Source organism: Mercenaria mercenaria, chromosome 13 (genome assembly GCF_021730395.1).
Source record: "Mercenaria mercenaria strain notata chromosome 13, MADL_Memer_1, whole genome shotgun sequence".
NCBI classification, from domain to species: domain Eukaryota; kingdom Metazoa; phylum Mollusca; class Bivalvia; order Venerida; family Veneridae; genus Mercenaria; species Mercenaria mercenaria.
This window is the reverse complement of record NC_069373.1, coordinates 3,441,879-3,454,750: the sequence shown is the minus strand read 5'-3', so window position 1 is coordinate 3,454,750 and position 12,872 is coordinate 3,441,879. Positions and strand designations below refer to the sequence as shown.

The following is a 12,872-nucleotide window of genomic DNA, read 5'->3' as shown; positions in this document are numbered from 1 at the left end:
ATAATTTCTTCGTTGGGACTTAAATTCGTGGTTGAGCTCAACCACGAAGTCCACGAAAATTAATCCCCCACGAATAATAATGATTTCACAGTACCTGACTTATTACACACACTCTCGTGCTTTGACAGTAGATACCTGACTCATTACACACACTCTCAGGCTTTGACAATAGATACCTGACTCATTACACACACTGTCAGGCTTTGACAATAGATACCTGACTCATTACACACACTCTTGTGCTTTGACAGTAGATACCTGACTCATTACACACACTCTCGTGCTTTGACAGTAGATACCTGACTTACTACACACACTTTTGTGCTTTGACAGTAGATACTCGACTTACTACACACACTCTTGTGCTTTGACAGTAGATACCTGACTCATTACACACACTCTCGTGCTTTGACAGTAGATACCAGACTTATTACACACACTCTCATACTTTTGACAGTAGATACCTGACTCTTTACACACTCTCATGCTTTGACAGTAGATACCTGACTCATTACACACACTCTCATACTTCTGAAGTAGATACCTGACTTATTACACACACTCTCGTGCTTTGACAGTAGATACCTGACTTATTACACACACTCTCATGCTTTGACAGTAGATACCTGACTCATTACACACACTGTCAGGCTTTGACAATAGATACCTGACTCATTACACACACTCTCGTGCTTTGACAGTAGATACCTGACTCATTACACACACTCTCGTGCTTTGACAGTAGATACCTGACTTATTACACACACTCCTGTGCTTTGACAGTAGATACTCAACTTACTACACACACTCTCGTGCTTTGACAGTAGATACCTGACTCATTACACACACTCTCGTGCTTTGACAGTAGATACCTGACTTATTACACACACTCCTGTGCTTTGACAGTAGATACTCAACTTACTACACACACTCTCGTGCTTTGACAGTAGATACCTGACTCATTACACACACTCTCATGCTTTGACAGTAGATACCTGACTTATTACACACACTCTCATGCTTTGACAGTAGATACCTGACTCATTACACACACTGTCAGGCTTTGACAATAGATACCTGACTCATTACACACACTCTCGTGCTTTGACAGTAGATACCTGACTCATTACACACACTCTCGTGCTTTGACAGTAGATACCTGACTTATTACACACACTCTCATGCTTTGACAGTAGATACCTGACTTATTACACACACTCTCATGCTTTGACAGTAGATACCCGACTCATTACACACACTCTCATGCTTTGACAGTAGATATCCGACTCATTACACACACTCTCATGCTTTGACAGTAGATACCCGACTTATAACGAAGGTTGTTCAAAAATAATGTGGACTTTTTCTCTAGCTTTTATATACTTCAATAAAACAAAAGAAAAATACACCATCATGATTCACAATCTTTCTGCTCACAGCACTGCAAATTTGAGGTGATTCTGATCATACAGCCAGGAGTTACACCACTTTGAAAACAGTCATTTACACGAATATGGTACACGGTGATCATATTTTACGACGTTAACGATTTTGTGTCTTCATGGAGATGCTTTCATCAGGTTTGCATTATTCAATATTTGTAGAAATCTTTTACTGATTTTGATGAACAACATCTAAGTCATAATGAGTTATTTGGTTAGAATACTGAAAAGTATGAACACTTATGCCAAGCACCTCAGACTGGTGCTAAACGGGAGTACTTGGTCTTTATCCAAGGCATCACATATAGACAACGCGGAATCACAGATTTTTTGTTTTCTCCCTTTACCTCCACTGTCTTTAAGCTAGTATGGGACATTTGCGAATCGTCTAGACCACTTGAAAATCAAGACACACCACTTGAAATGACCGAACATTGCTGTGGCGTCTGCTTCACTAGTTTATAAATTTCAGTTGCTTTTCCCCACAATTTCTACATAACTAAACAACTGCCTGATTATCTATGCAAGTTGATGACACCATAACATGCATTATAAACAGTGATACTCACTTAGTTTGAATGTTGTTTACTTTCCCCTCCTATGTCCCAATGATGGCATACTCTCGGTGCATGTCGCCCTGATGTGTTGCTACACTTTGACGTATTTTCTGGTGAACAAGTGTTTTATCAGTGCGAATATATATTAGCGATAAAATTCAAATCATGACAGGTGAAAAGCGACTGCACTGGTAATGTGTAGCTATGGTAATTAAAACGTTCCACGCGCTTCGCCTATCAGCAAAAATGTTACAAAAAATGTATGACCAAATAAGAGAATGATTGCGAATTACAATGATATATTTCACATTGCTATTTACACAATATACGTCTTCTGACACCAAAAGTCTATGTTATTTTTTAACTGCCCTAGTACACACACTTTCATGCTTTGTAAGTAGATACCCGACACAATACACACACTCGTGCTTTGACAGTAGATACCTGAATCATTGCACACACTCTCATACTTTTGAAGTAGATACCCGACACATTACACACACTGATGCTTTGGAAGTAGATACCTGACACATTACACACACTGATGCTTTGGAAGTAGATACCTGACTCATTGCACACACTCTCATACTTTTGAAGTAGATACCCGACACATTACACACACTGATGCTTTGAAAGTAGATACCTGACTCATTGCACACATTCTCATGCCTTGAAGGTACATTACACACTCTCATGCTTTGGAAGTAGATACCTGACCCACTACATACACATTCTCATGCTTTGGAAGTACATACCTGACACATTGCACACATTCTCATGCCTTGAAGGTACATTACATACTCTCATGCTTTCAAAGTAGATACCTGACTTACTACACACACTATCATGTTAAACATGTGAATTTTCACTGGAATCCTTAAAAAAACACCAAAGACCTCCACACATCTGCCTGTGGTCTCCTTGCTGTAAAATGCAGAGACAGAAATATTCTGAAATATGATGTCATTCAAAGCTTTCCTTTCAGGGTTGAGTAACCTGTCACTTATAAATATATCCCAAGGGAAAGTATTAATTGGAAGATGGAGAATGGAATTCATGGAAAACTCAAGAGAGCCTCTGTCAATCAAACAAACTACATCAAAACCTATTTTATCACTGTCTGCAGATTCTGCTGCTTGGCAAACCTGAAAGACTTTCCAGCACTTGGGAAATGTTTTAAGATTATCTGCTAGATTAGGTAATAACATTAATGGTTGATAGTACTACTTAACAGCATTTTAAAAGTTTTTTCTCCATGAGAGTTACAACTGACAGACACTGTATTATAATTTAGCAAATCGCATACATCAGCTTACTTAAGAAATATCTTCAAAATTAATTATGAAGAAAGACCATTAAATGGACCATCTAAGGTTTACAATGAGAGTATGAATTCACACTGAGATTGGAACTCTATAAGTTAGAAATGAGGAAGGTGTTTCACTAAATTACTTATCAAGCCTTTTAAGGTTTTCCGTAAGTTAGAAATGACACAGTAAAACAAACTATTCATTGCACATGTAAGTTTTTCAGTGAATTAAAAATGATGCAGATGGTAAAACTACTCATTAAGCTTTAAAAGGTTTTCTAGAATTAGCACAGATGTTTAACAAACTTCTCATCTAACCTTGTAAGGTTTTTCCAAGAGTTAGTAGTTAGAAATGGCACAGATGTTTAACAAACCTCTCATCTAACCTTTTAAGGTTTCTCCATGAGTTAGAAAGCACAGATGTTTAACAATCTTCTATTCAAACCTTTCAAGATTTTCCACAAAAAGAAATGACTCAGATGGTTAACAAAATGTCCACGAGTTAGAATGACTGAGATGTTTAACAAACTATTAATTAAGCCTTGGTACAGATGTTTAACAAACCAACTTTGTAAGGTTTTCCATGTGTTAGAAATGGCACAGATGTTTAACAAACCTCTCATTTAACCTTGTAAGGTTTTCCATGAGTTAGAAATGGCACAGATGTTTAACAAACCACTCATCAAACCTTGTGACGTTTTCCATGAGTTAGATATTGCACAGATGTTTAAAAAACTTTTTATCAAACCTTCAGGCTTGAAAGGTTTTCCAGAAGTAAAATATGACTCTGATGTATAACAAACTTTTCAGCAAACTTTGAATAATTTCCATGAGTAAGAAATGACTCAGATGTTTAACAAACCACTCATCAAACCTTGTGACGTTTTCCATGAGTTAGAAATGCCACAGATGTTTAACAAACCACTGATCAAACCTTGTGACGTTTTCCATGAGTTAGATATTGCACAGATGTTTAAAAAACTTTTTATCAAACCTTCAGGCTTGAAAGGTTTTCCATAAGTAAAATATGACTCTGATGTATAACAAACTTTTCATCAAGCTTTGAATAATTTCCATGAGAAAGAAATCACTCAGATGTTTAACAAACTTCTCAGATTTTCCATGTGTTGGAAATGACTCCGATGGTTAACGAAATGTCCACGAGTTAGAACAACTGAGATGTTTAACAAACTATTAATTAAGCTTTGTAAGGTATACCTTGAGTAAGAAATGATTCAGATGGATGACAAATTTATCTGATATCATCAAACGTTGAAAGGTTTTCATAACAGGCTGGAGTAGAACTTTTGCTTTTTAAAACACTGACTGTCCAAACTTTCTAAGACTGTCCATGAACATTACAGACAAAACAGATTGTATACAAAATACTCACCAAACCTTGTAAGGTTTTCCATGAGAGTCAGAAATGACATTGACACCACCAGATTGAAAACCCAATTAGTAAAGGTAGATATAGAAATTGCAGTACTTCTTGCCCATAATGGGTATATTTCTGAATTTATAGTCCATGGCATCGGTCCCATTCCTGAAACAAAAAGGTAAATACTTTTATCATAATAACTTATATTCGATCTGCATCTTTTACAAAAAGATGTCTAGATAACATATCTGTTTATTATAGCATAACAAAATTTTCAATAATGTTTATTGAACACCCAATATAATCTTATACCTATTAAAGGTATTAGGTTTATGTCAAAAAATAACAATTGTTGAACGACGACAAGCTAAACTATTCATCAGCCTTAACATATAAGTAAGCTGATTGAATGAAAAAAAAAATTGAAAAAGGGCATATTCTTTAATGCATATCAGATTTATGGAACCTGTACAATGCATGTCAGATCATCTCAGTGGAAAACTGTTATTCCCATTAGTGGGTATTGAGATTTTAACTTACATACAAAATCTTAACCAAAGTCAGAAAAGCATTAATTTGTAACAAGAGGGCCATGATGGCCCTAAATTGCTGACAGCTTGCCTGAACAAACTTGGTAGAAAATACCAGTGAAATAATTTTGAAATTGGGTTTTTTGACAACAAATATTTTAAAGTATCCACTCTATGCATATAGCAAATACTCTATACATGTATGAAAAAGCAACTACCCACTCTGGTAGCCATGTTGACAAACTGGAATAATTAGAACTAACTTGGGATAGGGCCACTGAAGGAATCTTTATGTGATATTCCGTTTAGTAGATTTAATAGAGACAAGCATTTCTTGCAAAGCAGGCAGACCATCAACTAAGTTTTTTCAATGTTTTGACAAAAAAAATTTTCTGACCAGGTATCAGGTAGGAAATGTGGTGTTTTTAGTATCAAAGTTACAAATTTATCCCAGATTTGAAACCGAGAATGACCAAGTTTAAGACCTTAGGTAATCAAGTTTTTGAAGCTGTCTTATGTTTTATTAAGACAAACATTCTGACATTTTTATGAAGATCAAATGGGAAATGAGGGATCATGAGCGATTAATCAATAATAAATGTGTTTGTTTTTTCTAGGATTTAACCTGGTGAGTTAAGTTTTTGACCTCCAGTAAACAAATTCTGATCTTGACCTAGACTTCATAGAGACAAACATTCTAACAAATATAATGAAGATCAAGTCAAAGTGTGGTCTCTATAGTGTTAACAAGTTTTTTTCCAATATTTGACACAGTGGCCATGTAATCCAAGTTTTATTTTCTCCTATATTTCATGAAAACAAAAATTCTGACAAAATTTTATGATAATCAAGTAGAAATGTGGCCGGCAAGGTTTTTCAATGATCTGATGTAGTGTCCTAGTTAAAGACCTTGGATAACCAAGCCTTAAATTTGTCCTAGCTTTCAAGAAGGCAAACATTCTGACAAAGTTTTCTGAAGATGAGGTAGCAAGGTTTAATCAAATTCATTTGGTAATAATAGTGATGGAGTGAAAGTGCATCATTTGAGATTTTATGTCAAAAGGGGGATAATTCATGAAATGTTGCCAAAGTTGTGGCCCTTATGTCAAATGATGTAAGTGATGTTTTGAGCTTGAATCAAATCCATCTAGTAATAAACGAGATAGAGTGAAAAGAGCACTAAAACTGTAACCTAAAATTCTAAATAACAAGAGGGCCAAGATGGCCCTAGGTCACTCACATGAGAAACACACCATAACAGTGTAAACATGTTTGACCTAGTGATTTCATGGAAACAAATATTATGGCCAATTTTCATTAGGATTGGACCAAAAATGTGGTCTCTTGAGGTTAAACAAGTATTTTCTTTGATATGACCTAGTGACCTACCTTTTGACCCCAGATGACCCATATTCGAACTTGACCGAGATTTCATCAAGGCAATCACACTGAGCAAACTTCATGAAGATTAACTGAACAAGAGGGCCATGAAGGCCCTGTATCGCTCACCTGACCTATTGACCTAAAGATCATAAAGATTAACTCCCTGAGGCCGATATCATAATAGACATGCTGCGGCGAGATAAGAATGACCACTTGACGTCGAAGAACATTATCTGATTTTATCATAATCACACTCGCAGGCAGTCAATTGAAATCATGCATGGAAATATTATTAACAACTATACTTATAAAATCTTCCAAGTTTAAACAAATATTTATATATATCCACTTTCGTCCGTAACTTATATCCAAATAGAATAATAATTTCACTTCGAAACATTCACCATTTTTACACACCTACTGCGTTTAATAAATATTTGAAAATTTCCGATTTTATTACTTTTTTTTTTCTCATGTAGGCACATTAAATTTCAATAAATAGAAATACATTATCACAATATTTACATCAGCATTACTCAAAATTAACACCCATTTTTGAGTGAATATCGATGGTTTATTTTGATGTATAATTAATTTCTAAACATGTACACAAACGTTGTGTGACGCGCGCTGAGACAGTTAAGTTGTAATATTTACACCCATCTTTGAAGAACTATTAAATTTACAAAAAGCGTTTATTTACACACATTTTCATCTGTGAAACATGTTTTGTTGACTGTGTTATTTTTATCCATTTGCATTTAATGCGATGCAAGTGTACGAAATTTTCAGCTTTCTAAAACTTAACATTTTCCGACCATTCATTTCTCTGATCATGAAATTTCTTCGTCGGAATCATCATCCGACGGAATTGATACGTCAAATTCTGCATGATAATGAATATTTTCTTCAATATAAGAAAAATCTCTGGCAGTCGACATTATTTTAATCTTTTGAAATACATATGAACGAAACACAGTGGAGTTTTTTTTATTTCCTTTACCGCATATTTACAAAAAATCATTTTAACAAGGAAACTAATTATTAGCATAATTAATAATTATAACATCTAAGAAATAATAGCCGTATGCAAAATAGTTTTGCTTTTATCAAGATTATCAAAAATTAACAAGTACGTGACGCCATCAGCATGATCTCGGTGCCGCGACTATACTCGTCAATCGCCGTCCTGGGTAGTCCTGATAACGCGCGTATAGTCGGATATCGACGCTACAGGGGTAGAATATATAGCGCCTTTAGTCGCATTTCGGCCCCAAGGAGTTAACATTCTGACCAGGTTTCATTAAGATATGGTCATAAATGTTGTCTCTAAAGTGTTAACTAGCTTTTCCTCTGATTTGACCTGGTGACCTAGTTTTTGATCCCACATGACCCAGTTTCGAACTTAACCTAAAGATCATCAAGATAAATATTCTGACCAAGTTTCATGAAGATACAGTCATAAATGTGGCCTCTACTGTGTTAACAAGCTTTTCCTTTGTTTTTACCTGGTGACCTAGTTTTTGACCCCAGATGACCCAAAATCAAATTCATCCAAGATTTTATTGAGGATAACATTCTAAGTTTCATCAAGATTGGGCCAAAATTGTGACCTCTAGAGTGTTAACAAGCTTTTCCTTTGATCTGACCTGGTGACCTAGTTTTTGACCTCAGATGACCCAATATTGAACTCGTCCAAGATTTTATTAACCCTTTCCCACATCGATATGTTTATCACCGTATCTATCGATTACCAAACAGAAACGTATTGACCCGTGTCTATCGGTTACCCGATAGAAACGTATAATACCGATTAACGGCCCGTGTCTCATAATCAATCGCTTTATTTTCGTTCTTTTCCTAAAGAAACAAATTCCGGATGTTTACTAACTCAAAATATGGGATTTCGTCATCATTATTTACGTACAAGATCATGTGGTTACTATTTAAATTTATCGAGTACTTTGCAAAGAAAGACACCGGGGTTTTTTCCTACATGTGCACGACGCTACGTCATGGAAAATTACTGAGAAAACTGCTTGCAACTGGCCGGTTCGCGGGACTTTCCTCGTTCTAAAAATAACAACCATTTAACATCTAAGTATTTTTAAATGTGTTAGGTCATGAAGGTCACGCGTGATACATGCAGATTTCCCCTAAACAACAATTTGTGTATACGATGGCTTGGAATTTATGGCCTTACATACTGGGAAGTGTTAATCAAAACAGAAGGACCGCGGCTTCCAAATATTTTATAACACCCCAAGAGTTAATTGCAGTGGAAGTCACCCGTGATGTACCGACGTTCGATCATCAAAATATTACGTAATATTATCTAAAAATATTTTAATTTTTAGCACAAGAATACTGTAGTCGGTTACGAGTCTCAATCTCAGCGATCTTTTTGCACTTCAGAAATTTTACGATCCGTTATTTTTGTAGTGTTATTCAGTTTGATGGTTGTTTTTTTATATAAATACTTACCGATTCCGATTCGGAAGATGAGTCCATTAACTATAAATCAAACTTTCAAACATCAAAATGAAATTGTATATGAATTTCAATGTGAAAGTAATCCAAAACAGAATTTTATGCCTAAAAATATAATTCCCTTACTTTAACACTTTATATCTTCGAAACTCAAAGAGAAACTACAATAAATTTTGTATCATCAGAAAGAGAATTTAAATTGCTACAAACTTTATATTGACAAAAATAATGTCAAACTTACAGAAAATATTAAAATAATGACATATTTAACATAAGTGTGTGTAATCACAAAATAATGCCAACACCTCTGTTCAGATATGACAGTCACCTTTATCAGCCATATACCGATTATTGATTATTGATTATCACTTATCAGTGTTATGTAAAAGAGGTTACTTTGGCTTCTGTTCTGTGTGGTAAAGGGTTAAGAGTAACATTTTGACCAAGTTTCATTAAGATTGGGCCAAAATTGTGACCTCTGGAGTGTTAACAAGCTTTTCCTTTGATTTGACCTGGTGACCTATTTTTGAACCCAGATGACCCAATATTGAACTCATCCAAGATTTTATTAAGGGTAACATTCTGACCAAGTTTCATAAAGATTGGGCCAAAATTGTGACCTCTAGAGTGTTTGTTTGTTTGTTTGTTTGTTTTGGGTTTACCACCGTTTTTCAACAGTATTTCAGTCATGTAACGGCGGGCAGTTAACCTAACCAGTGTTCCTGGATTCTGTACCAGTACAAACCTGTTCTCCGCAAGTAACTGCCAACTTCCCCACATGTATCATCAGAGGTGGAGGACTAATGATTTCAGACACAATGTCGTTTATCAAATAGTCAAGGAGAACATACACCCCGCCCAAGGACTGAACTCACGACCCCGCGATTCGTAGACCAACGCTCTACCTACTGAGCTAAGCCCTCTAGAGTGTAAACAGTCAAATTGTTGACGACGGACGACTGACGACGGACGCCGCCGGACACAGGGCGATCACAAAAGCTCACCTTTGAGCACTTCGTGCTTAGGTGAGCTAAAAATACAGCCTACATCGCATACACAATGTTTTTCTTTGATTTGACCTAGTGACCTACTTTTTGACCCCAGATGACCCATATTCACCTAGATTTCATCAAGGCAATCATTCTGACAAAATGTCATGAAGATCAATTGAAAAATACAGTTTCTATTGCATACACAAGGTTTTTTTCTTTGATTTTACCTAGTGACCTAGTTTTTAGTCCCAGGTGACCCATATTCAAACATGATCTAGAATTCATCAAGGTAATCATTCTGACAAAATGTCATGAAGATCAATTGAAAAATATAGCCTCTATCGCATACACAAGGTTTTTCATTGACTTGACCTAGTGACTTAGTTTTTTACCCCAGATGACCCATTTTGAATATGGCCTAGATTATTATTCTGACAAAGTTTCATGAAGATCAATTGGAAAATACAGCCTCTATCGCATACGCAAGGTTTTTGTTTGATTTGACCTAGTGACCTAGTTTTTGATCCCAGATGACTCATTTTCAAACTTATCCTAGATTTCATCAAGGGTATCATTCTGACCAAATTTCATAAAGATCAGTTGAAAAATACAGCCTCTATCGCATACACAAGGTTTTTCTTTGATTTGACCTAGTGACCTTTTTTTTGAACCCAGATGACCCATTTTCCAACCTGGTCTAGATTTGATCAAAGTAATCAATCTGACCAAATTTCATGAAGATCAGTTGAAAAATACAGCCTTTATCACATACACAAGCTAAATGTAGACAGACGACAGACAACAGACAGACGCCGGACATTGAGCAGTCACAAAAACTCAGGTGAGCTAAAAATGGGGGAAAATTCATGAAATATTGGTGCAAGAGTAATGGCCATTGTGTCATATGATGCTGAACCACTATTTTTAAGTTTGAATCAAATCCTCTCTGTAATAACAGAGATATAGTGAAAATGCATCAGAATTAACCTTAAATTCTTAGTAAAAAGGGGGAATAATTCATGAAAAATTTGTGCTAGAGTTATGGAGTTTATGTTATATGATGTGGGTGATGATGTGGAACAGCTATTTTAAGTTTGAATCAAATCCATTTAGTTATAACTGAGATAGAGTGAAAGTGCACCAAAACTTTAACCTGAAATTCTAAGTAAAAAGTGGATAATTCATGAAATATTGGTGTAACAGTTATGACCCTTAATATGATGTGGGTGATGATGAAGAATAACTTATTTAAGTTTGAAAGAAATACATGAAGTAATTACAAAGGTAAAAAAAAGTGCATCAAAATTTTAACCAACTGGTGCTGACGCGGAAGGTCACCGACACCGGGTTCTCCCCCGCCCCAATTTGTTTCATATTTCATTAGACTTCAAACTACTGTAATGATTATAATTGTTGAGATGTATTTTAAATCATGTCAGTCTTCATAATGCGTATTTCTATACTGTAGTTTAATTTCCACTTCAGGAAAAATTCAATATTACGGTCCTGGCATGTATAAACAAAGACCAACTATTGGTGCTATGCTTGCGCAAAGAAACAGTTCCATCATATTTGATATATTTTTTCAATAAAGAACATATTAGAATCAAAATAATTTATAGCAAAACAGTGCTTTATCACTATTTATACACTAGGACAGTTTATATTTAAAAATAAAATGAACTTACCCGAAAAAAAAAACAAAAAAAACTAGAGGGTCATGATGACCCTAAATCGCTCACCTGAGTAATATGAGCCACATGTTTAAAATGGCAAACTGATGCTAAAATATTGAGCGGTCACAAAAGCTCACCATGAGCCTTTGGCTTAGGTGAGCTAAAAACCCCAAACAAACCTCCCTTTTATTCTGTCCTGTGACCAAAGTTGAAATTTGGCAAAAACAGCTAGGGGTCAAGATGCAGGCAATATTTCTTAAAATTGTAGATGTATTTGTGACATTCCTTGACAAATGAGAACTATGCAGAGCACTAGGATACACCAAGCACTGGAATAAGTCTAGCACTGTTTCCCCTTCTCTACATTTTGGTAACATTTAAGGCAGTTAATGAAACATGGTTAACTGACAATTATCAAAAAAGTGTAATAGAATCACCAAAATGCTTGGAGTAATTTACAATTTTTTTTTCTCAGTCCTGTTTGGCCAAACCACCTGACATTTACACTCCCACATACCTGGAGCAAAGGTCATTAGGTATAAAATAAGGCCAACCATCGGCATCCACGAATAAGCTGATGGACAATAATCATACGCCCATGTCAATTTTCCTGGTAGAGCATGTACATTACACCTTCCTGACGATGACACCCATGGATTATCACGACCTGCTGGCAAGCAGGAACCATTTGATATTCTAGAGCTTTGACCATCCACAAAACAAAATCCACACAATAAATCCATCATACAGTCATTACATGTACTGAAAAAAAATAAAATGAAGACAGTCATTAGATAAAATTCTAACAAGACCAGCAAATAATCTATATACACATAGGAGAAAATCAATCAATGGTTATTTTGCAATAACCAATGCGTGTGCAAAGTAGTGACGTCATCCTCTATGTATAGAATTATTCAGGTGCCTAGCAGGAAGTGTAGTTCATATCGTAAATTTTCTTATACTGTTGATACTAGAATCGAAATAACAAGTTCCAAAGTTTAATTTATACCTATGGCCTTCGTGATATATTCTTACGCATAAGAACTCAAAACACCGGTTATTCTACGATAAACCACGCTTGGGAACTTATTTCTTAAATAAAATGTTTG

At 35.5% G+C, this 12,872-nt stretch overlaps 1 protein-coding gene across 1 annotated transcript in view; it reads right to left on the bottom strand.

The window, feature by feature from the left end:
• LOC123530132 (proton myo-inositol cotransporter-like) overlaps window positions 1-12,548 on the bottom strand; it is a 33,150-nt gene extending 20,602 nt beyond the window's left edge. The window contains exons 1-2 of the mRNA XM_053521022.1: window positions 12,278-12,548; window positions 4,702-4,854 (exon numbers count right to left, since the gene is read on the bottom strand). Coding sequence (XP_053376997.1) covers window positions 4,702-4,854; window positions 12,278-12,506 — 382 coding nt within the window. The 5' untranslated portion in view covers window positions 12,507-12,548. The remainder of the gene's footprint in view (window positions 1-4,701; window positions 4,855-12,277) is intronic.
• Window positions 12,549-12,872: the final 324 nt, after the last annotated feature.